The sequence below is a fragment of the Pan paniscus genome, chromosome 6, assembly GCF_029289425.2.
Source record: "Pan paniscus chromosome 6, NHGRI_mPanPan1-v2.0_pri, whole genome shotgun sequence".
Taxonomy (NCBI): domain Eukaryota; kingdom Metazoa; phylum Chordata; class Mammalia; order Primates; family Hominidae; genus Pan; species Pan paniscus.
Window position 1 is genome coordinate 7315771 of NC_073255.2, and position 27988 is coordinate 7343758.

The 27988-nt window shown below is 52.2% G+C and overlaps 1 protein-coding gene across 6 annotated transcripts; it reads left to right on the top strand.

Annotated features, from left to right (window-relative positions):
• Nucleotides 1-252: 252 nt before the first annotated feature.
• EIF3B (eukaryotic translation initiation factor 3 subunit B) lies at nt 253-26947 on the top strand. 6 transcript variants are annotated; one of them, XM_063605591.1, is made up of 20 exons: nt 253-348; nt 1387-1573; nt 6875-7067; nt 8816-8935; nt 9241-9298; nt 9795-9923; nt 10537-10694; nt 12754-12885; nt 12962-13028; nt 13436-13482; nt 15880-16090; nt 18145-18217; nt 19041-19163; nt 20896-20974; nt 21757-21895; nt 23923-24048; nt 24889-24966; nt 25335-25443; nt 25595-25712; nt 26480-26947. In XM_063605591.1, the coding sequence occupies exons 5-19, from the start codon at nt 9245-9247 to the stop codon at nt 25696-25698; spliced, it is 1629 nt and encodes a 542-aa protein (XP_063461661.1). In that variant the 5' UTR covers nt 253-348; nt 1387-1573; nt 6875-7067; nt 8816-8935; nt 9241-9244; the 3' UTR covers nt 25699-25712; nt 26480-26947. The 6 variants fall into 6 exon arrangements, with proteins under 6 accessions (XP_063461661.1, XP_054971637.1, XP_034819412.1 ...); XM_034963524.3 differs by lacking the exon at nt 253-348 and adding an exon at nt 979-1269; XM_034963521.3 differs by lacking the exon at nt 253-348 and having other exon boundaries at nt 971-1573; nt 26405-26947.
• Nucleotides 26948-27988: the final 1041 nt, after the last annotated feature.

The window sequence follows — 27988 nt, forward strand, 5'->3', positions numbered from 1 at the left end:
GCAAGGCTGGTCTCGAACTCCTAAGCTCAAGCGATCTTCCCACCTCAGCCTCCCAAAGTGCTGGGATAACAGGCGTGATCCACTGGGTTGTTTTCTAGGATGATTAAGACATCCCCCAACCAGTGGTTGTCCGCCACTCCGGCAAAAAACAAGATAGAAGCCACATGCACCCAATGCCCGTCCCGTGAGCACCCTCAGACTCGAGCCCCAGGCGGCGAGGACCCGCCCCCGCCCCCACGTGACCCGCGCTGTCCCGCGCGGAAGGCGGTGGCCTCGGATGGACTGAACCACTGTGAAAGCCCGAATGGGGGGAAACAGGCAGTGACGGCCGCTAGGGAAGGACTGGGGGTAAGCGATTAAAGAAACTTCCATACATTTTTTGTATCGTGCCAGGCAGTCGTCCTTCTAGTCGTGTGGGCCCTCTCTGGCTCGCCCCGAATTCCTTTTCTATTTTGAAGTAGTCTGTCCTTTTGCTCAGTCAGTAGGCGAGTCCAAGTGACAGACACGGACAGGGGGGACTTTAGTAACGTAAACTAAACGGGTTCCCTAGCGAAAGGCTCAGACGCCCTGAGCAATCGCCTGTTGAGTCTCCACTCTTCCAGGGTATTAACTGTTGAGTTAGAGGACATTTTCCTAGCATTCTGGGTACTAAAATCATTTCTTGTCCCCGCCTTCAGCTCCACAAATAGTTCAGTCCCGCCCCGCAGCGTCCGACGGGAAAGGAAAGGGGGAGGACGCCATGTTGGACGGAACCATCTGCTGCCACACATGGGGTGGTCAATGCTCCCATGAGTTTACTGATGCACAGAAACAACCTTGCTGAATGGAATTAAGCACTTTCTTGTCACAAATATATCAGTTTGATGATTTTCGGACGCGGTCTTGTGGATGCGAGTCCTCTCAGGGTCGTCGTGAGGCCCCAGGGCGTGGGTGCGCCCCCCGCCCCGCGGCCTTGGTGCGGCCTCCCCGTCGCACGCACATGGCTGGGCTGTAGCCGGCGCGGCGCGCGGTGCGGCCTGGGAGAGTCGGAAGCGCGGCGGCCGCGGAGCCCTGCGAGTAGGCAGCGTTGGGCCCATGCAGGACGCAGAGAACGTGGCGGTGCCCGAGGCGGCCGAGGAGCGCGCCGAGCCCGGCCAGCAGCAGCCGGCCGCCGAGCCGCCGCCAGCCGAGGGGCTGCTGCGGCCCGCGGGGCCCGGCGCTCCGGAGGCCGCGGGGACCGAGGCCTCCGGTGAGGAGGTGGGGGTCGCGGAGGCCGGGCCGGAGCCCGAGGTGAGGACCGAGCCGGCGGCCGAGGCAGAGGCGGCCTCCGGTCCGTCCGAGTCGCCCTCGCCGCCGGCCGCCGAGGAGCCGCCCGGGTCGCATGCTGAGCCCCCTGTCCCGGCACAGGGCGAGGCCCCAGGAGAGCAGGCTCGGAACGAGCGCTCCGACAGCCGGGCCCAGGCGGTGTCCGAGGACGCGGGAGGAAACGAGGGCAGAGCGGCCGAGGCCGAACCCCGGGCGCTGGAGAACGGCGACGCGGACGAGCCTTCCTTCAGCGACCCCGAGGACTTCGTGGACGACGTGAGCGAGGAAGGTGAGGGCGCCCGGGGCGAGGCTGGCGAGCGGCGCGGGAGCGTGGCTGGGGTTCCCGAGGTGGGAGATGTCGTCGGGCTGTGCCACCGGTTCGTGCAGAAGTTCCAGCGAGGGTGTCCGTGTGTTCCTGAGAAGCCACCGAGGGAGGGGTTCCCGAGTGCCCTGGAAGTGTTCTGAGAGCCCAGCGCCTCCCCTTTTCTTTCCTGAAAAAGGGGACAGGGTGGAGCTCACTTCGGGAGCCAGGCATTTGCATGACAACCAGAAATCTGAGAGGGTGGGAGAGGGCACATGGGGTACTCCGTTATGGCTGGGTGTGCTGTGAGTGTAGCAGCTGGGGGTACGGCAAAAACCGAAGAGCCGGTGGCAGGTTTGCGGGTCTACGTGTCCTCAGAGCTGACCAGTCAGACCTCCCAAGGTCTGGATCGGAGGAACAGCTTGTGGCAGAGCCAGTGATTTTGTCCCCCTGCCCCTCAGAATTGTCCATCTCCAGAGACTTCCTTAGTGGGACAGGCACCCTGTGAAATTCCAGTTTGATTTTTCTTTATCTCTTGCGCTAAATCTATAAAGAGAGTTATTTTTCCAGGTTTTAATATTGCCGATAACAGCCAGCTTTGCCTTCATCTCAAGCTTGATTGGATTTACAGGCATATTTCTGCTTCCTGTCTCAGAGATTTTTTCCTGAAGCTACTTCTGATGAGAGCTGGTCTCATTTGTTTTTCTTTTGTTTTTTAGCTCTCTTAAGCCTTTAAGTTCGGAACACGTCAGCCTCTGCAGATTGGCTAAGTTGATACTAGAGTGAGAAAAATAAAAATACCCTTGCTGATGTAGCCAGCGGTACACCAAGACAATTTCGGGAATAACATGGAGTTGCCAATTTATGATTTAAACGTATTTTTAAAAGGCTATCAGAGGGCCTGGCGGGGTGGCTCACGCCTGTAATCCCAGCACTTTGGGAGGCCGAGACGGGCGGATCACGAGGTCAGGAGATCGAAACCATCCTGGCTAACACGGTGAAACCCGGTCTCTACTAAAAATACAAAAAAAAATTAGCCGGGCGTGGTGGCGGGCACCTGGATTTCCCAGCTACTCTGGAGGCTGAGGCAGGAGAATGGTGTGAACCTGGGAGGCGGAGCTTGCAGTGAGCCGAGATCCTGCCACTGCACTCCAGCCTGGGCGATAGAGCAAGACTCCGTCTCAAAAAAAAAGAAAAAAAGAAAAAGAAAAAAAGGTTATCAGAAATACAAGTCAGCCAGGTGTGCTGGTGCACACCTGTGGTCTCAGGTACTTGGGAGGCTGAGGCACGAGAATCACTTTAACCCAGGAGGTGGAGGTTGCAGTGAGCCGAGATCCCACCACTGCCTGGGCGAGAGTGAGACCCTGTCTCAAAAAGTGAAAAATTAAAAAATAAAAACGCTGTCAGTTACTGTGACCATTACTATATTACACTTTTTTTTTTTTTCATAAAAGACATTTTAGCATGAAAAGCAGGAAGGACACCACACACTAAAGACTTTGGGAACATCTAGTCTACGCCCCTCAGTCCTGAGGAAACTTGTCCCTGAAGGTGGAGTAGGCTGCTGAGAATTCCCAGTGGGTCTGTACTGCTTGGCCCACCAGACTCTCCTGCTCAGAACAGTGTTCTTTCTAACGCTTCAATTGTTATTATAGTTTAAAAATCAAAACTTTTGGTTTAATGATTATTTTGAGCCCTTGGATATTCTGCTACTTTTTTTAAAAGCATTATTTGAGCCCATCGAATTCACAGATTTCTAATACGTAGATTACTTCTGGAATTGGGAAGAGTCAGAGGATGCTAATATGACGACAGGGTTGGCCAGGCTGGGTGACAGCTGTGGGTCCTCAGCGGGCCCACGTGGCCCTGAAGGTGCAGTGTTGGCCAGAGTGACAGGTGAGGCATCTGGTCCTGAGGACTAAGGCTCAGGAAGCCGACTTTGTCATGGCCCTCCTGGTTGTGGTAACGCAGGTTTTGTGCTTTATGAGAAGAGCTGCCCTTCAGGGTCAGTGTGCAAGACAGTACGTGACTGTATCAGTTCTTTCCAGAAGGGCCAAGTCTTCCAAGGAGCAGGCCAGAGGTGGCCTGGAGTCCCTGTCTTGCCTTATTACTTTTTTGGTACAGATTAGCTTCTCAAACTGTAATCATCCTTTCAGTTTAATGTTTCAGCTGATCCAGGATTTTAACTCTAAATGTCTTTTTTGGCTCATTAACTATTCTTTCTCTTTCTATTTGCTATTTAGTGTTGAGAATTGTTCTCTTCTGTTTTATTGGAGACTGGTTGGGAATCCATGAGCCACGTGTAACCGATGCTTGGGCTGAGAGTGATCAAGGCGATGTGTCTTCATGGTGTAGTTACTTCATTTATTTCCTTCCTATGTGTGGGCAGTTTCTCCTAGACTAGACGCTTTGAGCTTGTGGGAAGGAGTACCCAGTTTGTGTAAAAGCTGAGCTTTTTATTGCAGCCTTATAAATTCAGATCAGGCTTGTCAGGCCATTTAATTGTATGGTAAGTGCTTTCGAAGTTACCTTAGGATTTGACTAGTTTCCATAGCAGGGTGTCCAGCACTGCAGTGACTGGCAACTGCCTTTTTCCCTTTTTTTTCTCTTGTTCGTCTCAATTTTAGCATCGTTGAAAATAAAACGGCGATTATTTTTTAAGGCAGTATTTTCAATATTTCCTTTTTTTTTTTTTTGAGACAGAGTCTCATTCTCTTGCTCAGACTGGAGTGCAATGGCTCACCGCAGCCTCTGCCTCCCCGCTTCAAGCAATTTTCCTGCCTCAGCCTCCCAAGTAGCTGGGATTATAAGCATGTGCCACCATGCCTGGCTACTTTTTGTGTTTTTAATACAGACGGGGTTTTGCCTTGTTGGCCAGGCTGGTCTCGAACTCCTGGCCTCCTGTGATTTGCCTTCCTTGGCTTCCGAAAATGCTGGGATTACAGGCGTGAGCCACCATGCTGGGTCAGTTTTCAATATTTCCGAAAGTGTTTTTTTGAGACGGAGTCTTGCTCTGTCGCTGGAGTGAGCCACCATGCCCAGCCAACTTTTGAGAATAAATACAGTAAAGAATATTTTCGGACATCTTCATATTTAGTATGTTGGAATTATCATTATTATTATTATTTGAGATGGAGTCTCTGTCTCCCAGGCTGGAGTGCAGTGGCATGATCTTGGCTCACTGCAACCTCCATCTCCTGGGTTCAAGTGATTCTCCTGCCCCAGCCTCTCCAGTAGCTGGAATTACAGGCACCCACCACCATGCTTGGATCATTTTTCTCGTATTTTTATTAGGGACAGGTTTCACCATGTTGGCCAGGCTGGTCTTGAACTCCTGGCCTCAGGTAATCTGCCTGCCTCGGCCTCCCAAAATGCTGGGATTACAGGCGTGAGCCACTGAGCCTGGCCGTGTTCTAAATTCTGACACGTGATGCTTTCCAGCAGCCCTGCGAGGCATTTCATCACATCAAGAACAGCTTCACGTACCACTAAGAAAAAAATACTGTTATTTAATCTCAGTGGGGGTGGCATCTCCCACCTGTAGTCCCTGCTACTTGGGAGGCTGAGGCAGGAGGATTGCTAGAGCCCAGGAGTTCCAGGCTAGCCTGGGCAGCATAACAAGACCCTGTCTCTTTACAAAGAAAAAAAAAAGTTGTTTCAGGAGCTTGTATATTCTCCAGTCTCCTAGTTTAAGTGCCGGTCTCTGCCCTGATAGTGTTTTTCAAAAAGGCTCTTTGTGATATAATTAAGAAATGTGTATTTGGGCTCTGCCTGGCTCTTGGCACTCAGCGTCTAAACCCTTGTAATTTCCAAAGTGGTAAGTGTCTTTTTGTAGACGAGGAGTTGATTGATGGCTGGGGCTCCTTGCCAGGGAACCAAACACATGATTAGAGGGTGGGACCTTTTAGGTCTCCCCCTGCCACCCAGAAGGAAGAGGACTGAAAGTTGAGTTGATCACCGGTGCTCAGTGATGTCATTAATCACGCCTCTATAGTGAGATCTTCATAGAAACCCAAAAGGACCGGGTTCAGGGGCTCCATGCAGCGGAACAGGTGGAGGCTTCTGCAGAGTGGTGGCCTGGAGAGCACAGGGAGGCTCTGCGCTTCTCCTCCATCTGCCTTTTCGTCTATACCCTCTGTAACGTCCGTTATAATAAGCTGGCAAACCTAGCTCTCTGAATTCTGTAAGCTGCTGCAGTAAATTAATGGAACCCAAGAAGCGGGGGATAGTGGGAGCCCTGCTTTGTAGCCTGTCGGTCAGAACCGGAGGTGACAGCCCACTACTTGCGACTGCCATCTGAAATGGGGGCCAGTCTTTGGGGCTGAGCCTTCAGCCTGTGGGATCTGATGCTAATTCCCGGTAGATAGTGTCTGAATTGGATTAAGTTAGAGGACACCCAGCTGGTGGCCCCTGGAGAACTGCTTGATGCGACACCCACGTCCGGTGTCAGGCGTTGTGTTGAGTGTTACGTGAATAGGAAAGACACTGTCACATCCCTGTCTCCTGCAGTTCAGTTGTTTATCCTTAGAGCGTTTTAACCTAAGGAATATTGGGTAAAGATTGTTCTGGACGAAGGTGCGTGGTCGTGGGCTCTGCAGCAGAGAGAGGTGGGGAAGCTCACCCCAGACGCGCTTCCTCTTTGGGTTTTTTCCCGATCCCCTGTGAATGGCCATCCAGTTCACGGCCTGAAAACATGAAAATCACTGGGAACAGGAGGTGGGAGAAGAGTTATTACTTTCATCCCAGTTCACTCGAGAGAGGGTTCCTCCTTGAATAATTTCTGGTAATTTGTATTCACAGCACAAATGTGCTGTGAATATATTGAGCATTTAAATATTTACTTGTTTGCTAAAATCTTCTGTAAAAAGTCAGTTTTCATTGACATTGGGATGGGATTCTGCCTGCCTAGATGTTGCAACAAACCTTTCAAAATCTAGGCATCTCTGGAAGATCTAATAGTGGATATTCTTGAGATGGTCTTCTTCATTTGCATTGTGCATTGTTAAAAGCTTTTCACTGTTATTCTCCTGTAGTCTTTGGTTATTACCAGAACTTAATTGACCTGTCTTGACTGTTTACATTTCCATGAAAGGGAGAGAGGAGAGTTCCAGTCCCCACAGCTGTCATGTTTAAAATCTGAAACAAGCTAGGGTTAGGATTTCTTTTGCTCACAGTGAAAGCATTTAGACAATTCATTGCCTCTTCTTGAAGACTTGTTTAGTGTGCTCAGTTAATGTATTAATGTTTTTCTTGGTAAAAATGATCATTTGAAAAATCTCTCTTGTTCAGAATTACTGGGAGATGTACTCAAAGATCGGCCCCAGGAAGCAGATGGAATCGATTCGGTGATTGTAGTGGACAATGTCCCTCAGGTGGGACCCGACCGACTTGAGAAACTCAAAAATGTCATCCACAAGATCTTTTCCAAGTTTGGGAAAATCACAAATGATTTTTATCCTGAAGAGGATGGGAAGACAAAAGGGTGAGTGTTCTCCTGTTGGAGAAGTATCATCTGTGTCTGGCACGTCGTGATGAGTGAGTGTTGCAGGAGCTCCTTACAAACACAGCTCCTGCCTTGCCCAGGCACGTGGGCCGTTCACTTCTTCAGGCCGCCCTCAGCTGGAAGCTATCCAGAGCAGTGAATGAGAAGATGATAAAGTTTGTTTTTTTAAGTTAAGGTTTTAAAGTTTTTAAAATTACCTAGAATAGGCCAGCATGGTGGCTTATGCATAAACTCCCAACACTCTTGAAGCCTGAGGCCAGGAGTTGGAGGCTGCAGTGAGCTATGATAACGTAGCTGTACTCCAGTCTGGGTGACAGAGCAAGACTCTGTCTCTAAAATAAATAAATAAAGTAAAAACTAACTAGAATAGTTTTAGTTTCTAGAAAAATTATCAAATACAGGTAATGCTGCTGCATTTTCTATGTTGGGCAGTCAGTTGAAGGATGGCCTCTTGACCCTCAGTTACTCGTGTTATAATGAAACATTCTCTGAGGTTCTTTCTTTCTTTCTTTTTTTTGAGTCGGAGTCTCGCTCTGTCGCCCAGGCGGGAGTGCAGTGTCGCAATCTTGGCTCACTGCAAGCTCCGCCTCCCGGGTTCACACTATTCTCCCGCCTCAGCCTCCCTAGTAGCTGGGACTACTGGCGCCCGCCACCACGCCCGGCTAATTTTTTGTATTTTTAGTAGAGACGGGGTTTCACCATGTTAGCCAGAATGGTCTCGATCTCCTGACCTTGTGATCCACCCGCCTCGGCCTCCCAAAGTGCTGGGATTACAGGCCTGAGCCACTGCGCCCGGCCTCTCTGAGCTTCTTTCTAATCTTGCCTGTAATACACAATATTAGACTACTTTTAAGTTTTTTTGTTTGTTTGTTTGTTTGAGACAGTCTCACTCTTGCCCAGGCTGGAGTGCAGTGGTGTGATCTCAGCTCACTGCAACCTCCGCCTCCCGGGTTCAAGCAATTCTCCTGCCCCACCCTCCCAAGTAGCTGGGATTACAGGCGCACACTACCACGCCTGGCTTGCTTGCTTGCTTGCTTATTTATTTATTTATTTATTTATTGAGACAGAGTCTTGCTCTGTCACCCAGGCTGGAGTGCAGTGGCACGATCTTGGCTCACTGCAACCTCCGCCTCCCAGGCTCAAGTGATTCTCCTGCCTTAGCCTCCTGAGTAGCTGGGATTACAAGCATGTGCCACCATGCCCGGCTAATTTTTGTATGTTTAGCAGAGACAGGGTTTCACCATGTTGGCCGGGCTGGTCTCGAACTCCTGACCTCAAGTGATCTGCCCACCTTGGCCTCCCAAAGTGCTGGGATTACAGGTGTGAACCATTGCGCCCAGCCAAGATTTTTTTTTAAACAGCTTTATTGAGATAATTGATATACAATAAATCTGCATAGTTTTAAAGTGTACAATTTAATAGATTTTGATGTGTACATATCACGAAACCATCGCCACAGTGAAAATAATGGACGTTTTGATTAACTTTTGTATAATTATGATAATAAAACTAGAGACTTCGGATCTTCTGGTTAGGGTTTCCCTCTCACTTAGGAGCTCCCTGGCTGTGGATCTGTCCCCCGTGTGACTGCCTTAGGCTCGAGGCAGGAAGAGCAGCACAGATACTCCTGGCACCGAGGGCTTGTCCGTGGAGAGGGGTGGGGCGGACAGCACATACCTGCCTAGCCTTACAGCGTGGGTATGTGCCACCGGCCCTCTCTCACTCAGGTATATTTTCCTGGAGTACGCGTCCCCTGCCCACGCTGTGGATGCCGTGAAGAACGCCGACGGCTACAAGCTTGACAAGCAGCACACATTCCGGGTCAACCTCTTCACGGATTTTGACAAGTGAGTTCAGACTTGGCCACAAGGAAGTGGACGTTGAGGTGCAAGTGACTGGCTGTGTGCGGGTGGCTTGGTGCTTCTCGGTGCTGGTGTCTGTCAGATTGTTCACATCCTTTCTGGTCAGGCTGCCGCAGAGCCATTTCACAGCCCTGCCCCACACTTCTGGCCTACAGCACCCCTCCCTGTTATGCCGGTCACAGCCCTGGGGGCGGGCAGGCAGGAGCACAGCAGGGCCATGCTGGAGCCCCCACGGGTTGCTCTTTCTAGTCGTCAGGGCGTGGGGCTCAGCAGTCTCCTTTCTTCTCCAGGTATATGACCATCAGTGATGAGTGGGATATTCCAGAGAAACAGCCTTTCAAAGACCTGGTGAGTGGCCTGAAACCTACATCTCAGTGGTTTAAAGAAATGCTGCTGGGTGTGGTGGGTCACACCTGCAATCCCAGCACTTAGGGAGGCTGAGGTGGGAGGATCGCTTAAGCCCAGGAATTCAAGACCAGCCTGGGCAACAAAGTGAGACCCCCGCCTCTACAAAAAGTAAATAAATACATTCATTAGCTGGGCCTGGCATGCACCTGTATTCCCAGCTACTTGGGAGGCTGAGGTGGGAGGATCACTTGAGCCTGGGAGGTTGAGGCTGCCATGAGCTATGATTGTGCCACTGGACTCCAGCCTGGGCAACAGCGTGACTCTGTCTCAAAAAAAAAGAAAAGAAATGCTAGACAGTGTCTTGACTTGAGGTCAGGGTGTGACTTGGGAGTTAAGATGTGGACTGAACTTGTCGTATCTTTAAGAGCAATAGTTGTGAATGAGTTTTTTATTAAAATTAATGAAATGTTATATTCCTTGCCTTTTTGTTTTTAAGGGGAACTTACGTTACTGGCTTGAAGAGGCAGAATGCAGAGATCAGTACAGTGTGATTTTTGAGAGTGGAGACCGCACTTCCATATTCTGGAATGACGTAAAAGACCCTGTCTCAATTGAAGAGAGAGCGGTGTGTATTTGCTGCTGCTGGGGGCGGGGACTCACCTCTCCTGTATTTCCTTAACAAAGTGGAACTTTGTTTCTATCAGAAAACTGGAAGAGCAGGTGACGTTATATTTTCTTTGAGATTACTTTCTGAAAACAACTTCTTTTATTCCTCTTCCAGCTTTGAAGTAAATCCTGAGAAGTGAACAGGCTTTGTGTATTTCACTTAAGAGTTTGCAGAATAGGCCGGGCGCGGTGGCTCACGCCTGTAATCCCAGCACTTTGGGAGGCCAAGGTGGGTGGATCACGAGGTCAGGAGATTGAGACCATCCTGGCTAACACGGTGAAACCCCGTCTCTACTAAAAATACAAAAAAATTAGCCGGGCATGGTGGCAGGCACCTGTAGTCCCCGCTACTCGGGAGGCTGAGGCAGGAGAATGGCATGAACCTGGGAGGTGGAGCTTGCAGTGAGCTGAGATTGCGCCACTGCACTCCAGCCTGGGAGACAGCGAGACTCCGTCTCAAAGAAAAAAAAAAAGTTTGTAGAACAGATTCATTGTAGGATAAATTCATTGTAGGAGGGGTCTTTGTGTTTGCCATTTTGTTGTATTAACGTTGGCACTGCCTTTTTCTGCAGAGATGGACAGAGACGTATGTGCGTTGGTCTCCTAAGGGCACCTACCTGGCTACCTTTCATCAAAGAGGCATTGCTCTATGGGGGGGAGAGAAATTCAAGCAAATTCAGAGATTCAGCCACCAAGGGGTCCAGCTTATTGACTTCTCACCTTGTGAAAGGTAAGCTGCTAGAAAAACACAGGGGAGTCTATGCATTTCACCCCATGCCAGCCTTCTACAGGTGATCTTTCATTTTGTAGCATTTCAAACTTAGTAGAAAAATACGGGAGTATGCAGAACGCTAATAAGCTTTTTACTGAGATCTCACATTTGGTTGCATTTACGTCATCATCTCCTGTACAGATATTTTTTCCTGAGCCATTTGGGAGTAAGTTGAAATAACATGTCCCTTTAGCCCTGAATGTGTATTCCCTAGCAATAGGATTTTGTTAGTGTGACCATAGTGTGGGTACTGACTTCGGGGATTTACCATTCATTTAATACTTCAATGTATTGCCATATTCTGATTTTGTTACTTGACCTAATAACGTTCTGCATAATACTTTCCTTCAGTTCAGGATCTAGTCTAAGGTCACGTATTTTACAGATAATAAATTGTCCTTCCTGTATCACCCAGGCTTGGCGCCACCCAGTGGCACCATTGCAGGCTCATTGCAACCCCAGCCTCCCAGGTCAAGCGGTTCTCCCACCTCAGCCTTCCTGAGTAGCGGGGACCGCAGGCACACGCCATGACATATGGCTAATTTTATTTTTTGTAGAGATGGGGGTCTCACTTTGTTGTACAAGGTAGTCTTGAACCCCTGGGCTCAAGTGATCTCCTGCCTTGACCTCCCAGAGTGCTGGGATTACAGGCGTGAGCCACCACACCTGGCCGAGCCGTGATTTTTGATCTCGCTAATCCGGCTGTCGGAGGCCTGCTAGGGAAAGGGGCGGTTGTGGGAGGCAGTGTGAGGCGAGCTGGGGCCACTCTAGGGAAAGGGGCAGTTGTGGAAGGCAGTGTGAGGCGAACGGGGGCCACTCTAGGGAAAGGGGCAGTTGTGGAAGGCAGTGCGAGGCGAGCTGGGGCCGCTCTGTTTTCGCCCTCACGGGTTGTGTCTGCCTTCTCCTCTGGTGTTGTAAGGGACTGTCTGTTACACACTTTGTGTGAACTGAGTAAGCAGGTGCAGTAGCTCCAGACAAGCCAGCAGTCAGGTAAATCATGGCTGGGAGGAGCCCCCAGGCTCTGAAGTTTCTATCAGACCTGTGCTGGCTTTCGAGCTGGATGGGACTTTTTTTTTTTTTTTTTTTTTTTTTTTTGAGACGGAGTCTTGCTCTGTCGCCCAGGCTGGAGTGCAGTGGCGCGATCTCGGCTCACTGCAAGCTCCGCCTCCCGGGTTCACGCCATTCTCCTGCCTCAGCCTCCCGAGTAGCTGGGACTACAGGCGCCCGCTACCACGCCCGGCTAATTTTTTGCATTTTTAGTAGAGATGGGGTTTCACTGTGTTAGCCAGGATGGTCTCAATCTCCTGACCTCGTGATCCGCCCACCTCGGCCTCCCAAAGTGCTGGGATTACAGGCGTGAGCCACCGCGCCCGGCCTTTTTTTTTTTTTTTTTTGAAACTGAGTTTCACTCGTCGCCCAGACTGGAATGTAGTGGCACGATACCAGTTCACTGCAACCTCCACCTCCCGGGTTCAAGCTATTCTCCTGCCTCAGCCTCCCGAGTAGCTGGGATTACAAGTGCCTGCCACCACACCTGGCTAATTTTTGTATTTTTAGTAGAGACAGGGTTTCACCATGTCGGCCATGGTTGGCCAAGCTTGTGTTAAACTCCGGACCTTGGGTGATCCACCCACCTCGGCCTCCCAAAGTGCTGGGATTACAGATGTGAGCCACTGCGCCCAGCCGTATTTTTTTTAACTTGTTAGTCTTTATTAAACATGGGTAAAGATAGAGTTCCACACTGCGCCACCCTCTGGATCACTTAGCAGCCTTGTGTGGGTTCGGTGAGATCTTCTGTGCTGATCTTGGAGAAACCGGAGCGCCTGCAGCGTATTGACACCAGAATGAACAAGCGCCGCTGCTTCCCGCTTCCGCTTGGGTCTCTTGGGGCCGGGCTGTGTGGGATTTGGGGAGAGAGCTGGTTCCGCGAGTTCTGACGGCGTGTTCTGGCCGCACGGACAGACTGTGATCCTCTAGTGAGAGGAGGATGGTGTACAGTGTTGCCCTTCTCTTCTAGGTACCTGGTGACCTTTAGCCCCCTGATGGACACGCAGGATGACCCTCAGGCCATAATCATCTGGGACATCCTTACGGGGCACAAGAAGAGGGGTTTTCACTGTGAGAGCTCAGCCCATTGGCCTATTTTTAAGTAAGTGGACCATTGTAACGAGCTCTGTAGCCTTTGTCTTTTCATGGGAATACCCTGGCACTTCTGTTTTTCTTAGGTGGAGCCATGATGGCAAATTCTTTGCCAGAATGACCCTGGATACGCTTAGCATCTATGAAACTCCTGTAAGTGGCCTCAGTGATGGCAGACGCCCCGTCCGGTCCTTGCTTGTAATCGGGGTGTGGTGCCTTTCCTTATTTGTGCTAGAAGAGGAGGAGGAGGTTTCACAGATGCGGAGGAAAAGCCTGTCTCCTGTGCCTTTTTAACTGCCCCTGCTCTGGGCAGAGCTCTTCAGTCACTCCTGCCCACCTGGCGCAGCCGTGGGAAGTCCTGGATGGGAGTTAATGCAGTGGCCTTCAGAACTGCAGTTCTGGGTGGCGGGTGGGTGGATGGGTTCACTGTCACCCTCTGTGTGCACTGCCCCCTAGGCAAACTCACATCAGCCTCTTGTTTCCTTTTGTAAAAAGTTAAGTGTGTTTCTGAGACACTGACATGATTTGACTCAACTGCAGCCTTCCTTTTTTTCGGGCAGTCTATGGGTCTTTTGGACAAGAAGAGTTTGAAGATCTCTGGGATAAAGTGAGTATTCTTATCAGTTTGGTGTCTTAGTGTGTTCAGGCCGCTTAACACAATACCATAGGCTGGGTGGCTTATGACAGCTGAGACTTCTTTCTCCCAGTTCTGGAGCTTGGGAGCTTGAGGTCAGGGTGCCTGCAGACTGTCTGGTGAGGGCCCACCTCCCTCCTCGTGGACAGCCCCTCGGTCCAGCCTTCCCTGGAGGAAGGCCTCCGTGGCCTCTTCTGTAAAGTCTCCCATCTCATTCCCAAGGGTTCCCCCTCAGGACCTCCCACCCCCCAAAAGGCCCCACCCCATGCCGTCACCCTAGGGGGTTAGAATTTCACCCTGTGAATCTGGGGGACACAGACGTGGTCCATTGCAGTTGGTTTCCTTTATTTGCTGTCTCTCCTTTAGCACTCAGCTTTTTGTTGTTGTTGTTAGAGACAGAGTCTCGCTCCGTCACCCAGGCTGGAGTGCAGTGATACGATCTTGGCTCGCTGCAACCTCCACCTCCTGGGTTCGAGTGATTCTTCTGCCTCAACCTCCCGAGAAGCTGGGACTACAGGCATGTGCCACCAAGCCCGGCTAATTTTTGTATTTTTAGTAGGGATGGGGTTTCACCATGTTGGCTGGGCTGGTCTCAAACTCCTGACCTTGTGATCTGCCCGCCTCAGCCTCCCAAAGTGCTGAGATTACAGGTGTGAGCCACCATGCCCAGCCTGTCACTCAGTTCTTAACCAGTTGGAGAGAAAACGGTGAGTTTGTTCTTTTTTTTTATTTTTTTATTTTTTATTTTTTATTTTTTTTGAGGCAGAGTCTTACTCTGTCTTGCAGGCTGGTGTAGAGTGGCGCGATCTTGGCTCACTGCAACTTCCACCTCCTGGGTTCAAGTGATTCTCCTTGCCTTAGCCTCCCAAGTAGCTGGGACTGCAGGTGCCTACCACCATGCCTAGCTAATTTTTGTATTTTTAGTAGAGATGGGGTTTCACTGTGTTGGCCAAGCTGGTCTCAGAACTCCTGATCTCAAGTGATCTGCCCACCTCAGCCTCCCAAAGTGCTGGGATTACTGGCGTGAGTCACCACACCCAGCCATTTTTAAATCTTTTTTGAGACAGAGTCTTACTCTGTTGCCCAGGCTGGAGTACAGTGGCGTGATCTCGGCTGACTGCAGCCTTCACCTCCCAGGTTCAAACGATTCTGGTGCTTCAGTCTCCTGAGTAGCTGGAATTACAGGCGCGCAACCACTACGCCTGGCTAATTTTTTGTATATTTTAGAAGAGTCGGGGTTTCACCATGTTGGCCAGGCTGGTCTTGAACTCCTGACCTCAAGTGATCCGCCTGCCCGCCTCAGCCTCTCAAAGTGCAGGGATTACAGGTGTGAGCCACCACACCCGGCCTAAGGTGAGTTTGTTCTGGACACAAGGATGGAGGCTTGAGTCAGTGGGCAGCAAGGCTGCTCAGCACTGGGCCCGCCACCCTTGAGGCACCACTTCAGTGACCCCTTCCCGTGCCTAGAAATGAATTTTCAAGGCCAGAGCCTTGGGTCGGCTTCCTTCCATCTACCTCGTCTTTGACCTAGAAACTGAGGAGGGTGGAGTTTCCAGCCTTTTAAGGAAAAGAGGGGACTCTGCTTAGGTGAAAGGTTTTCCTGGTACTCTTCCATCCGAGGCATGGTTTGGGGAGCCTTCGGCTCATTTTCTCCAGCAAAGAATGGGCACGTTTTTATTTATCGCAAAACTTGGGACTGGTCAGTATCACGGCAGTGAACTTCCAGCAATCCAAGGACATTGATGTTTCTTCTTTCGTTTTTACATTCTTGGGCAAAATTATGGCTTATAAAATGAAAAGACCAGGACGTTGGTTCTCAAAAAATGCAAAACAGCACATAGCGTGTATAAAGATGTTTTTCATGTAGGTGAGCTCAGGAGCCATACGTTACAGCAGCTCTTCTATAGAGTAGTTGATAAAGTGGAGGGAGCTGCCCTTGTTCTTGCTCATTCCTTACACTTGATTTGCCATTTTCCCCATTTGCACCTTAATTAATCTTTAGATGACATGTAGCCAGATCCGCCAGCCTAAAACTTATTTGCCTCAAAGCAGCAGTGTGCGGTGTCTAAGAGTGGGCTGACGGAGCCCAGGCTGGAGTCCATATGAGTCTGTGCGTGATGGTGGGGTTGCTAATACTCTGTCCGCATTCACTCCTTGTCACAGTGAGCACAGTAGTGCCACAGGGTCCTGGCGAGGACCTGTGAAGCCGCGCGGCATGCCCAGAGCAGTGGCTGTGCAGAGGGAGCGCTCAGCGTCAGCTGTGACAGCATTGAGCTTCTATATAGCAAATGAGTTGTTTCATTCTCTTCTGCTTTTCAGTTTCGTCATCACTTGGTCTTTGCTTTAACATTTTATTTTCCTGTTCTGCAGAGACTTTTCTTGGTCTCCTGGTGGTAACATAATCGCCTTCTGGGTGCCTGAAGACAAAGATATTCCAGCCAGGGTAACCCTGATGCAGCTCCCTACCAGGCAAGAGATCCGAGTGAGGAACCTGTTCAATGTGGTGGACTGCAAGCTCCATTGGCAGAAGAACGGAGACTACTTGTGTGTGAAAGTAGATAGGACTCCGAAAGGCACCCAGGTATGTAGATTCCCACAGGAACTGGCGATTCCTTATCCTGAGCTCTGAAGTGGCCACCGTATTGTTCGGAGGGTGTTAATGGATTTTTTTTTTTTTTTTGAGATGGAGTGTCACTCTGTCACCAGGCTGTAGTGCAGTAGTGCGATTTCGGCTCACTGCAGTCTCTGCCTCCTGGTTTCAAGCGATTCTTCTGCCTCAGCTTCCCAAGTAGCTGGGACTATAGGCGTCCACCACCACGCCTGGCTAATTTTTGTATTTTTATTAGAGACAGGGTTTCACCATGTTGGTCAGGCTGGTCTTGAACTCCTGACCTTAGGTGATCTGCCCGCCTTGGCCACCCAAAGGGCTGGGATTACAGGTGTGAGCCACCGTGCCTGGCTGAGAATATTATTTTCTTTCTAAGCACAAGGAGTAGTATACTCAGATTTATTTTTTTATTTTTTTATTTTTGGTAGTTGATCATTTAATATTTATTTTATCAAAAAATTGCCTGAGTTGGCTGGGTGTAGTGGCCCACGCCTGTAATCCCAGCACTTTGGGTCAAAAGATTGAGACCATTCTGGCCAACGTGGTGTGAAACCCCATCTCTACTAAAAGTACAATAATTAGCTGGGCGTGGTGGCGGGCTCCTGTAGTCCCAGCTACTCGGGAGGCTGAGGCAGGAGAATCGCTTGAACCCAGGAGGCAGAGCTTGCAGTGAACAGAGCGAGATTGCGCCACTGCACCCCAGCCTGGCGACAGAGCCAGACTGCGTCTCACAAAAAAAAAGAAATTCCTGAGTTTTCCCTCTAATGGAAGTATTCTTCTTTCTTTTATGTTAAGAAAGCTTTAATTGACATGTAGTTCACATGCCTGAAAACACCCCTTTAGAGTGGTGAGCTGGTTCAGTGGCTTTTCGTGTGTTCAGAGTTATGCAGCCACCACCACTCATTTCAGAACGTTTTCATCGGCTGGGTGCGGTGGCTCCCCCGGGGTGGGAGGGAGGATAGCTTGAGGCTAGGAGTTTCAGACCAGCCTGGGAAACACAGTGAGACCCCATCTCCACAGATAATTTTTAAAAGATAGAAAAAAGGCCGGGCACGGTGGCTCACGCCTGTAATCCCAGCACTTTGGGAGGCCGAGGCAGGGCATCACAAGGTCAGGAGATCGAGGGTTTAGTAGAAACCCTGTCTCTACTAAAAATACAAAAAATTAGCCGGGCGTGGTGGCGGGTGCCTGTAGTTCCAGCTACTCGGGAGGCTGAGGCAGGAGAATGGTGTGAACCCGGGAGGCGGAGCTTGCAGTGAGCCGAGATTGCACTACTGCACTCCAGCCTGGGCGACAGAGCGAGACTCCGTCTCAAAAATAAATAAATAAATAAATGTTTTTGTCACCCTACAAAGAAACAACATACCTATTAGCAGCCTCTCCGCCCAGCTCCTGGCATCACGAATGTCTATGATTTCCCTATTCTGAACACACAGCTGGAATCGGATACTATGCCCCCTTCTGTGTTTGACCTCCTTCACGGAGCACAGCGTTCCCACAGCTGGTCTACGGTGCTGAGTGTCAGCAGTAATCTCTTGTTGGGTGGACCCCGTTTCTTGGCCTCCTTCCTCTGTTGATGGACATCAGGGCAGTTTTCCCTTAGACTCCTCGAGTAGGGCAGGACTTCTTGAAGGTTATGGCTACAGGACACCCCACTGTCTGAAATGGTTTACCCAGCCCCATTGGTGGGCCTTTAGGGCCCTCAGGACCCTGGCCTGCAGCCTGCAGTGCAGACCCTGGGACTGCTTGTGCCCAAGTGTGGCGGGCAGGGCGGCTCCTGGAGGTGGGATCTGGGTCAGAGTTACTTCATGCATGTCCAGTGGCTTCCAGTAGACGTGGTGCCGGCAGTTCTCCAGCCTTAGAACCGTCTTCCATCCTGAGGGCTGTGGCTTTCATCACTGCACATGCTCGTGTGTGAACCAGGCATGCCCACGGAATCTTTCATTGTGACGTTGACCTTTGATTTAAACCTTTTCTCATATTTTCACTGTCCAGAATGTCATCCCTTCCCCCTTTTTTTTAAACAGGGTGTTGTCACAAATTTTGAAATTTTCCGAATGAGGGAGAAACAGGTACCTGTGGATGTGGTCGAGATGAAAGGCAAGTTGTATTTTAGTCACTTTGAGGCGAATGGGGCCTACGTGCTGTTTTACTCTTGGCTTTAACACTTCCATGCGAGGGGTTGTCTGAGCAGCTGAGTCAGGACTGTGAGCCCTCACCATGAATAGCCATCTCCAGGTCACAGAACGTGTTTAGAGCCTGGGCAACATAGTGAGACCCTCTCTGTACAAAAAACAAATAAAAAAAATTAGCCAGGTGTGGTGGTGCGCACCGATAGTCCCAGCTGTTTGAGACGCTGAAGCAGGAGGATCACTTGAGCCCAGGAGCAGAGGTTGCAGTGAACTGAGACTGCGCCCCTGCACTCCAGCCTGGGTGACGGAGCAAGACCCTGTCTAAAAAAAAGAGAAAAGAGATTGAGCCTGTGTTCTTGTTTGGCTTTTTGTTTTGCCATGGAAAAAAGGAGGAAGGAAGGATTAAAAATAGGTGAGAAAATGTGAAACATGGCCGCCCTTCCAGGTAGGGAGACTAGAAGTCAGGATCCCACTGTAGGTGCACACTGGGTGCGAGGGAAGCGGCATCCACAGCTGCTGACAATGTCGGGCTCCTGCGGTCCTGCTGTGGGTGTCCTGCTCTCAGGAAGGGAGCAGTTTCACATAGGTCACTCCACACAAGTGGAAGCAGCTGTCTCTGAAACTCCAGGAATGTGTACCTTTCCTGCTGTTGCTTGCTCTCCCGTCCTTTTAATGAACTTTTACACGTCGGGGGATATTTCTCTGTGGTTGAATAGTGAACATTTTAACTGATCAAGAGCACTATGTTCTGAATTGACCAAAAAGGGAGGGGTCTGTTTTGTGCATTTTAGAAACCATCATAGCCTTTGCCTGGGAACCAAATGGAAGTAAGTTTGCTGTGCTGCACGGAGAGGCTCCGCGGATATCTGTGTCTTTCTACCACGTCAAAAACAACGGGAAGATTGAACTCATCAGTAAGTAACCTGGTCCCTTTCCTCTTCTGAGCAGGTCAGCACAGATGATGACCCAGTCGCTGCCCAGCAGTGAGCATTTGACTGGCCTAGGACCACTGCTGGGCAGGCCGGGACTCGCCTGTGAATGGGGTGTGGGCTCGGCTGATGGAAGTGAGCGATGGCCTGGAGGTGCCGCCTCCTTGCAGGGTGTCTCTCTGAGCCCCGTTGGGCCCTCACGTTTAAGCGAGTATTTCCAAGGCTTCCATTCTCTGCCATCATCTCAAGTGAAGCTTTTTCTCTTCTGGCTGTAGCTGCTGTCCCTGGGCTTGGGGTCACTTCCTGTGGACATACTCCTGCCAGTCCCCAGTCTGGGTCAGGTGCCTTTGACCAGGGTGCGCAGAGCTGTTGCACACAGCTGTACTCTGCCCCCGTGCACCCGTTTCCAGGGGCGCCACACTGCACCCACCTGGGGCTCGATCCTCACAGTGGTGCGGGGGCCCTCGCCCGTCTCACGGCACCTGCCGCCTGTGCCCTCAGCTCCTCACTTCATCCTGGGGTCTCTGCTCAGCACAGAGCCCGGTGCCCGCGGGGATTGAATGAGCCATTGCTTGTTGCTTCATAGGCGTGGGGTGTGTGTGTGTGGTAGCCAGGAGGTGGCAATGGGCTGTGTTCCTCACACAGGACTCTGGCTGCCAGCTGCCCTCCTGCAGAGCCATGGGTTTGGCCCTGTACCAGGAAGGGGTTGGAATCTCCTGGCCGCACCTTTCGCAGCATGATTCTGTGAGGAGTTTAGTTTTCACTTTGCTAGAGCTTGGCAGGGTGCGTGGTGCCCTCAGTTGGCAGTGGATCACAAGATTGGCTGTTTCATTAATTCTGGTTGATAGAAACATGTGGGCAATTGCAGACTGTCCAGAGACTTGTGTAAGTCTTCTAGGTCATAAAACATAGGCAAGCAGAGGCGCTTTGTACCTTCCAAACATGCTGTGTGACACTCCTCTCCTGAGGTTTGGCATGGACGCTGGGGCCACCGCATGGGCTCCATCCCATGCCCGTGGCTGTTGGGGTTTTCGCTTGTGCAAATCTGAGACCCCTGCCCCTGCCAGAGTGCACTGCCCTCCCACATCTCCTCCCCTCCTCCCCACGTCAGCCTGCCCCATGCCTCTTTTTTGGATGTAACACAGGCTGAGGGGAGAGAGGCCACAGGTTGTCAGCTCTGTTTGAGATGCAGGGAGCATATGCTCTGAGGGGGACTTGAGCCAGCCCCAGCTGGCCTTCACTTCTCACTATTCCAGCGGCTCTGCCCGAGATCCATTCCGGAAGTAAGAGTTAGTACCTGCAAAGATGATGACTGTAGTCAGTTTCAACAAGCATACAGCTTATCCAAAGACGCCTTGTCGCTAGGAGAGTGGCTTTGGTCTTTCAGGGTCACACGTCTCTGACATCTCTCTGTTGGGGTCCCTGCAGCAGTGAACATTTGCTGTAAAGGGAATTCTTTGTCCAGTTACCTCAGGAAATAAGATAGTATTGTTTTGAAATACCCCTGTGGCATCTTCTTTTTTTTCCCATTTAAAGTATGGATCATGACTTAGGGGGTACTTGGCGATGGGCTTTGTAAAATTGTTTTCCGAGGTGGTCCAGCATTACCAGCTCTGCCCTCATGGGCAGCATGAGCACGGCCAAGTCCTCCAGCCTTGGTTGCCCCGGCACTGTGGAAGCCCTCGCAGCTCGTGACGGGTGCGCTCTTTCCTTTCAGAGATGTTCGACAAGCAGCAGGCGAACACCATCTTCTGGAGCCCCCAAGGACAGTTCGTGGTGTTGGCGGGCCTGAGGAGGTAGGTGTCTGTGCTCTGAGCCTGTCCGCCCTGTGAGTAGCGCTCTGCTGCGGCAGAGACCCCTCAGGCGCCTGCGCCCGGCTTCTTGGTAGAGAGAGTATTGTGCGCTGAAAGGGTTGTCCCGGTGTCAGTGGATGGGACTTCATTGAACCTTTGGAGACCCACGGTACTCCAGGACTCAGGCCAAGCCCGCACAGAGTGAAATAAGCGCTCCCAGATGCTTTCGTGAAGTGACCAGGCAGACCCGTCTGCGGGTTGTGGTTCTCTGTGGTTAAACAAGTGCCTTCCAGCCATCCAGTAACCTCCCCCCGGGGGTCAGTCCCTTGTCTTCTAGTGGGAAGGGTATTTGTTACACAGCTGTGAGGCTGCCTTACCTTTGTGGTTGGTGTCACGGTGTCGGTCTCAGCTGTGTTCCAGCAGTGTGTCGAAATCATGGAGAAGCTTCCAGCTTTCTGCTCTGAGTTAAAAGAATACCCTTTTGTTGCTGCGCTCCCTTGCTTCATTGTCCACACTTGCTACTGTATTTTTGGAGGCTTAGTTAGCCTCAGATAACATTTCCAGTAAAAATAATATGATGGCAGGCGTATGTAATACTCACTGCACACACTGCATCTGTGATTTGGTAAGTCTCACAGCGGCCACCAGAGGCTGTTGCTGTGCTTGTTTCCATGTTAACGCCGAGGCTGGCTCCCTGGGGACCCCATGCCGCAGCACCTCTCAGGAGTGGGATGCCAGGAGGTGTGCGTCTCCATGAAGCCTGACGGTCCTGTCTGTCTTTGCAGTATGAACGGTGCCTTAGCGTTTGTGGACACTTCGGACTGCACGGTCATGAACATCGCAGAGCACTACATGGCTTCCGACGTCGAATGGGATCCTACTGGGCGCTACGTCGTCACCTCTGTGTCCTGGTGGAGCCATAAGGTGCAGGCCTGTGGGGCATAGCTTTGACTGTGGATAGAAGCAGGGAGTGCTGGCTAGCTGCTGACTCTGGTGCTGTCCTGGGACCTCAGGGAAGGGGCACCAAGCCTCTGTGTTTAGCAGAAGCCTTGGCTGGTGTTAGTGGCAGGAGGAGGAGGATTCTGGGTTGTAGAAGAGGTGGCACCGAGTGCAGGAGCAGCCCCTGCTCATGGTTGCGGGAAGGTGGGGGGTCTTACCCTGGGCCCAGGGACCCCTGAAAAGGAGTGAGAATGTCTGCAGAGAGGAGTCGTTTCCTTTGAAGTCGGAACAAAGTTCCATAACCGCAGACATTAAGATCTGTTTTGGGGTCAGTGGTTGAGTCCAGCTGCCGCGTTACCCACAACTCTTATTCCAAAACTGCTGGTTAAGTTTGTCGAGGACTTTCAGTATTTAGTGACTTGTAAAAACATCGATGGAGGCACTGACACTTGAACCAGTCCATGCAAATAGAGCCTGTGAAACCAAACTTGGTAATTTTGTTTAATGAGTTACAGAATTTGTAGGAATATCAACTTCCCAAATATTACTACAAGTGTCTAGAGTTAGAAATCTTCACATTCGAATCAGGGTATGTTGATTACAGCCTATGTCCAGGTATGTTCAGATGTCACTGCTGTGGGGCCTGCCTTGACACTTGAAATCACTTTAGGCCAGGCACAGTGGCTCACACCCGTAATCCCAGCACTTCAGGAGGCAGAGGTAGAAGAGTCACTTGAACCCAGGAGTTTGAGACTAGCCTGAGCAACATAGCGAAACCCTAGCCCCATTAAAAAAAAAAAAAAAAAAGACTTTTTAAGCTGTTGACTACTCTTCTTGAGTTATGAACACTTAGCTTCCAAAATGCCGGCCTGCAACAAGGAGTTTATGCTGAGTGCCAGTGAAGGCGCCCTCCTTCATGAGAGAGGCCTGCCATGAGGAGAGCGGAACCAGGCGGCGTGTAGTGATGCAGTTAGCTTACATCCAGCACAGGGCTCTGCACAGCTTACATCGGGCCCGGGGCTCCGCACGGCTCGCATCCGGCCCGGGGTTCCACACGGCTCACACCCGGCCCGGGGCACCGCACAGCTTACATCCGGCACAGGGCTCCGCACGGCTCACACCCGGCGCGGGGCTCCGCACAGCCCACACCCGGCCCGGGGCTCCGCACAGCTCGCATCCGGCCCGGGGTTCCACACGGCTTGCACCCGGCCCGGGGCACCGCACAGCTTACATCGGGCACGGGGCTCCGCACGGCTGGCACCCGGCCCGGGGCACCGCACAGCTTACATCCAGCACAGGGCTCTGCACGGCTCACACCCGGCGCGGGGCTCCGCACAGCCCATACCCGGCCCGGGACACCGCATGGCTCACACCCGGCCCGGGGCTCCGCACAGCTCGCATCCGGCCCGGGTTTCCACACGGCTCACACCCGGCCCGGGGCACCGCACAGCTTACATCGGGCACGGGGCTCCGCACGGCTCGCACCCGGCCTGGGGCACCGCACAGCTTACATCGGGCACGGGGCACCGCACAGCTCACACCTGGCACAGGGTGCCAGCAGCAGGTAGTGCTATGCAGTTAGTTTATACTCGGCACGGGGCTCCGCACAGCTCGCACCCGGCACGGAGCTCAGCAGCGAGTAGTGCTATGCAGTTAGCTTCCATTTGGCACAGGGTTCAGTCCGGCTTAAATCCAGCACAGGGTTCAGCGGCGCAGTAGTGAGGCAGTTAGCGTACATCCAGCATGGGGTTCTTATTGCCAGCCGGAATGTGCGGGCCTGTGCTGTGATGAGCGCTGCTCCAGCTGCTCCGTGCCCCGCACTCCGGGTCAGTTGCATAATGGAGGTGTCTTTCATTGACTGCCCACCTCCCCTGCTGTCAGCTCAGCACAGGCAGAGCTTTGTTTGCTTCACACGTGTCCCCGATACCCAGGACCTTGTTCAGCAAGTGACATAGTCACGGTTGTGGCTCTCTGACCCCTCTGTGTCCTGGTGTGTCCCTGCCCTGGCCTAGGTGGACAACGCGTACTGGCTGTGGACTTTCCAGGGACGCCTCCTGCAGAAGAACAACAAGGACCGCTTCTGCCAGCTGCTGTGGCGGCCCCGGCCTCCCACACTCCTGAGCCAGGAACAGATCAAGGTCAGCGTGCCCCCACCCCTGGGTGCAGGGCACATGGAGGCGATTGTGGCGTTGAAAAGGTGTCAGTTTTTTCTGTTATTGTTAGGGTGGTGACTGGGGGATAGAAACGTGACATTTGCGAGGATGCTTTGAAGAGACGCAGGAACAGTGAGAACTGAATGGAATAGAACAGCTTTAGGATAGTAACCTGAGGCCTTCAGCTTGTTTAGGGAAGTTTTGCATGAACCCGAGGGGTGGATAAAAAGATGCCAGGGCCATTAAAAAGTCCTGGTGGGATTAGAAGCGGCTTGTCTGGGATTTACATTATTGTGGTAAAATAGGCCGATGGTCTTAGGTCAGAGTGAAGAGGAGGGTTAAATCCCAGGGAGAAAGTCCGTCTCATCGTGAAAGATGGAGGAAGGAGCAGGCGCGAGCCGTGTTCTGTGAATGACCCTGGGTGTCATGGAGGAAGGAGCAGGCGAGCGCTCCTGGGATGCTGTGTTGTGTGAATGACCCTGGGTATCATGGAGGAAGGAGCAGGCGCAAGCGCTCCTGGGAAGCTGTGTTGTGTGAATGACCCTGGGTGTCATGGAGGAAGGAGCAGGCGTGAGCGCTTCTGGGAAGCCGTGTTCTGTGAATGACCCTGGGTGTCATGGAGGAAGGAGCCAGCAAGCGCTCCTGGGATGCTGTGTTCTGTGAATGACCCTGGGTGTCATGGAGGAAGGAGCAGGCGCAAGCGCTCCTGGGAAGCTGTGTTCTGTGAATGACCTTGGGTGTCATGTCATGTTGGCAACTCTGAAGATTGCATTTGTGCTTGTTGCTTTGAATGTTAAATCCTGAGTGATGGGTCTTTTGTTTCAGCAAATTAAAAAGGATCTGAAGAAATACTCTAAGATCTTTGAACAGAAGGATCGTTTGAGTCAGTCCAAAGCCTCAAAGGTGAGCCTCATTCCCCAAAGTGAGGGCTGTGCTGCGACATCCGCCATCACGGCAAAGGCGGGGCTGCGGGGGGCTGCTGTGTGTGTGCTCAGAGTTGACTCTGCCCCGAAGACACTGGTTCTATTCCCCCCCAGGAGGGATGCAGTGGGGAACTGGGGTTGGCACGGGGACTTGGAGTTGGTGACCTCACTGCTGCCTTGCGGGTCGGGGGCAGCGTTGGGGGGAAAGTGAGAACGAATGGACTGGCCATTCCTGCTTGAGCGCCTCCGTATGCTGTCCTTCCGGCACCGTCTGCCTGGGTGTGGGCTCTTCGCGATGGGGAGGCACGTGTCTTACCAGTTCTGTGCTTTCCCCAACCTCATGCATAGGAATTGGTGGAGAGAAGGCGCACCATGATGGAAGATTTCCGGAAGTACCGAAAAATGGCCCAGGAGCTCTATATGGAGCAGAAAAACGAGCGCCTGGAGTTGCGAGGAGGTAACTTAGAGATCCCTCAGTCCCCAGGAGCTGGCCCTTCCGCTGCCCATGGGCCCTGGTGCCCGCGGACTCCCGCGTTCCTTCCCACTGGCCTCGGCGGTGCCACTAGGCATGTGCCCCCATGGGTGATCTGTGCCCTTTGTCCCCTCAGGGGTGGACACTGACGAGCTGGACAGCAACGTGGACGACTGGGAAGAGGAGACCATTGAGTTCTTCGTCACTGAAGAAATCATCCCCCTCGGGAATCAGGAGTGACCTGGAGCGCTGTGGTGAGCGTCTGCAGTGGGCACGATGGGGGTCCTTTTGGCTGCTCTCACGCTGCTTCAGTTATCCCTGTCACTGAGGAAGCACCTCCTTTAAGGCAGGGGTGAAGGGTGAAGCCCTAGTGTCATGTGCCCAGGGTTAGCTGAGCCTCGTGTGAAATGTGGAGTCGGTGCCAACGTGGCCTCGACTGCTCCCCCTGACCACATTGCAGATGGCGCCTTTCAGGCAGTGCTGGGTGAGGGAGGAGCTGTGGCCAGGTGTTGGGAAGTGCCAGGAAGAGGAGGGTGGCCATGCCTGGCCATTTCCTGATGCCTGTGCTAGTGACGGCCGCGGTGTGTCCACTGGAAAGAAACACTGGCGTGCGCGGCTGTGACTCTGGTTTCAGCAGTTCTGAGACAAGAGCTTTCCAAGTCGGGGGCTGGGGAGCAGAGTGTGGGAGCTCCTGAGTCCTGGGGGCCTCTGCGCCTCACAGCATGGGCACATGTGGGACAGAAGGCCTAATGGGGTGCCTGAGGGTGGCCTGGTTGCTGTTCCCAGGGCAGGACCATGAGCGAGTAGGGATGGCACATAGGCTCGGCTCTCTGTGGCCGGGGTGGCTCCTCTTGCGGGACTCAACGTCAGCCCCAAGGCGATGTTCAGGGGGTCCCTTAGCCTTTTGAGGTGGTGCCGTTTAGGGCCACCATGCCTGTCTATCCAGGGGACTGACTGCACCTGCTGCTCCCGCGCTGAGCCGCAGGACTCCCGAGTGTGAGCCGCAGTTCCTCTGTTGCAGTGCAGCCGTGTGTGGTGTGGAGCCGAGGCCGTCTTGCAGGAAGCCGCATGACTCCCGCCCGCCTCCCTGCGCTCTCTGGCTCTGGACTGTGACTGCGCCTGGATTCTGCCATTGCGACACATTTTTGTGCCTTTCAGCCCCTGGTGTCTGCAGTGGGGGATTTAAGGCACCCGCTTCCACTTCTTTCTTGTTTGGAGTTTTCTGTCAGAACCGCCGGCGTTGGCTCCGTAGACTTAGCGACGCTACTGGCGGCACCTTCTCCTGCGCCCAGTGATGTTTCCACGGTGCCTGTACACAGCCGAGCAGCATTTCCGTTGAAGGACTTGCATCCCCATTGCGGGCAGTGCTGGACGTGTCCCGGAGACCCACCGGGAGGGCGCCGCCATGCCTCGTACCCCCACCGTGCAGGTTGTGGCTGGTTTTCTCCGCAGGTTGAACGTGGAAATAAAAGCAAACTTGTATGAAAAACCCGTCTTTCTCCTCTCTTTGAATGTAGATAGAGACCTTGAACTTGGTGCCTGCCTCCCTCCCCAGTGGCAAGGGCCTGCTTGCCAAGCCAGACCTCTGCAGGGCACTGTCCCGTCCGGTCGTCACGCACACTCGGCCACCCTGTGTCCAGCGATGCGCTAGTCATGCCACAGTCTCTTCTGTTGCGTTGTTTTCTGTGAAAGATGCTGGTCATTTTCCCTGGTGAGAACCCTGTGACTTTTCCTTGGAGTTTTACACATTGGGAAACTTGTATTGAGAATGGTCAGTTCTGCGCGTTTTTTCATTTTGAGATGGAGTCTCGCACTGTCGCTCGGGTTGGAGTACAGTGGCGCAATCTTGGCTCACTGCAGCCTCCGCCTCCCGGGTTCAAGCGATGCTCCTGCCTCAGCCTCCTGAGTAGCTAGGACTACGCATGCGCCACCACGCCCAGCTAATTTTTTGTACGTTTAGTAGAGACAGAGTTTCACCATGTTGGCCAGGCTGGTCTCAAACTCCTGACGTGATTTACCCGCCTTGGCCTTCCACAGTGCTGGAATTACAGGAGTGAGCCACCGTGCCCGGCCAGTTCTGAACTTGTTTCCTGTTGGGAAGGGAGCACACAAACTGGGGTAATTTCAGCCCCTCCTGTTGACAGGGTCTCACTTCCCACCAGCACCTGTGACCCTGCAGTTTCATCCACCTCTTTTCAACTCGTCAAACCTGAGGCAGCCCTCAGAACTCACAGCCAAGGGCCATTTACAAACCTAAGGCAACGTTTGGAGACTGGGAGGGGCTGTAATTCACAGGGCAGAGGACCCGGGCTCCTGCCACCCTGGAGGAGTGGCCTAGAGCCTCAGGTCGCACTGGGTCTCCCAGGTGTGAGGAGGGTGCCTTGGTGCGTTTGCTTTTTTAGGAGCCCTACATTTCTCTCATCTGCGATTCTACAGTTCTAGAATTGTCGCAGTCCTGCGTTCATCCTGTGTCCCTTCAGTGCACATTTTATTAGTAATTCTTGTTTACACTCCTGCTGCTTAAATTCTA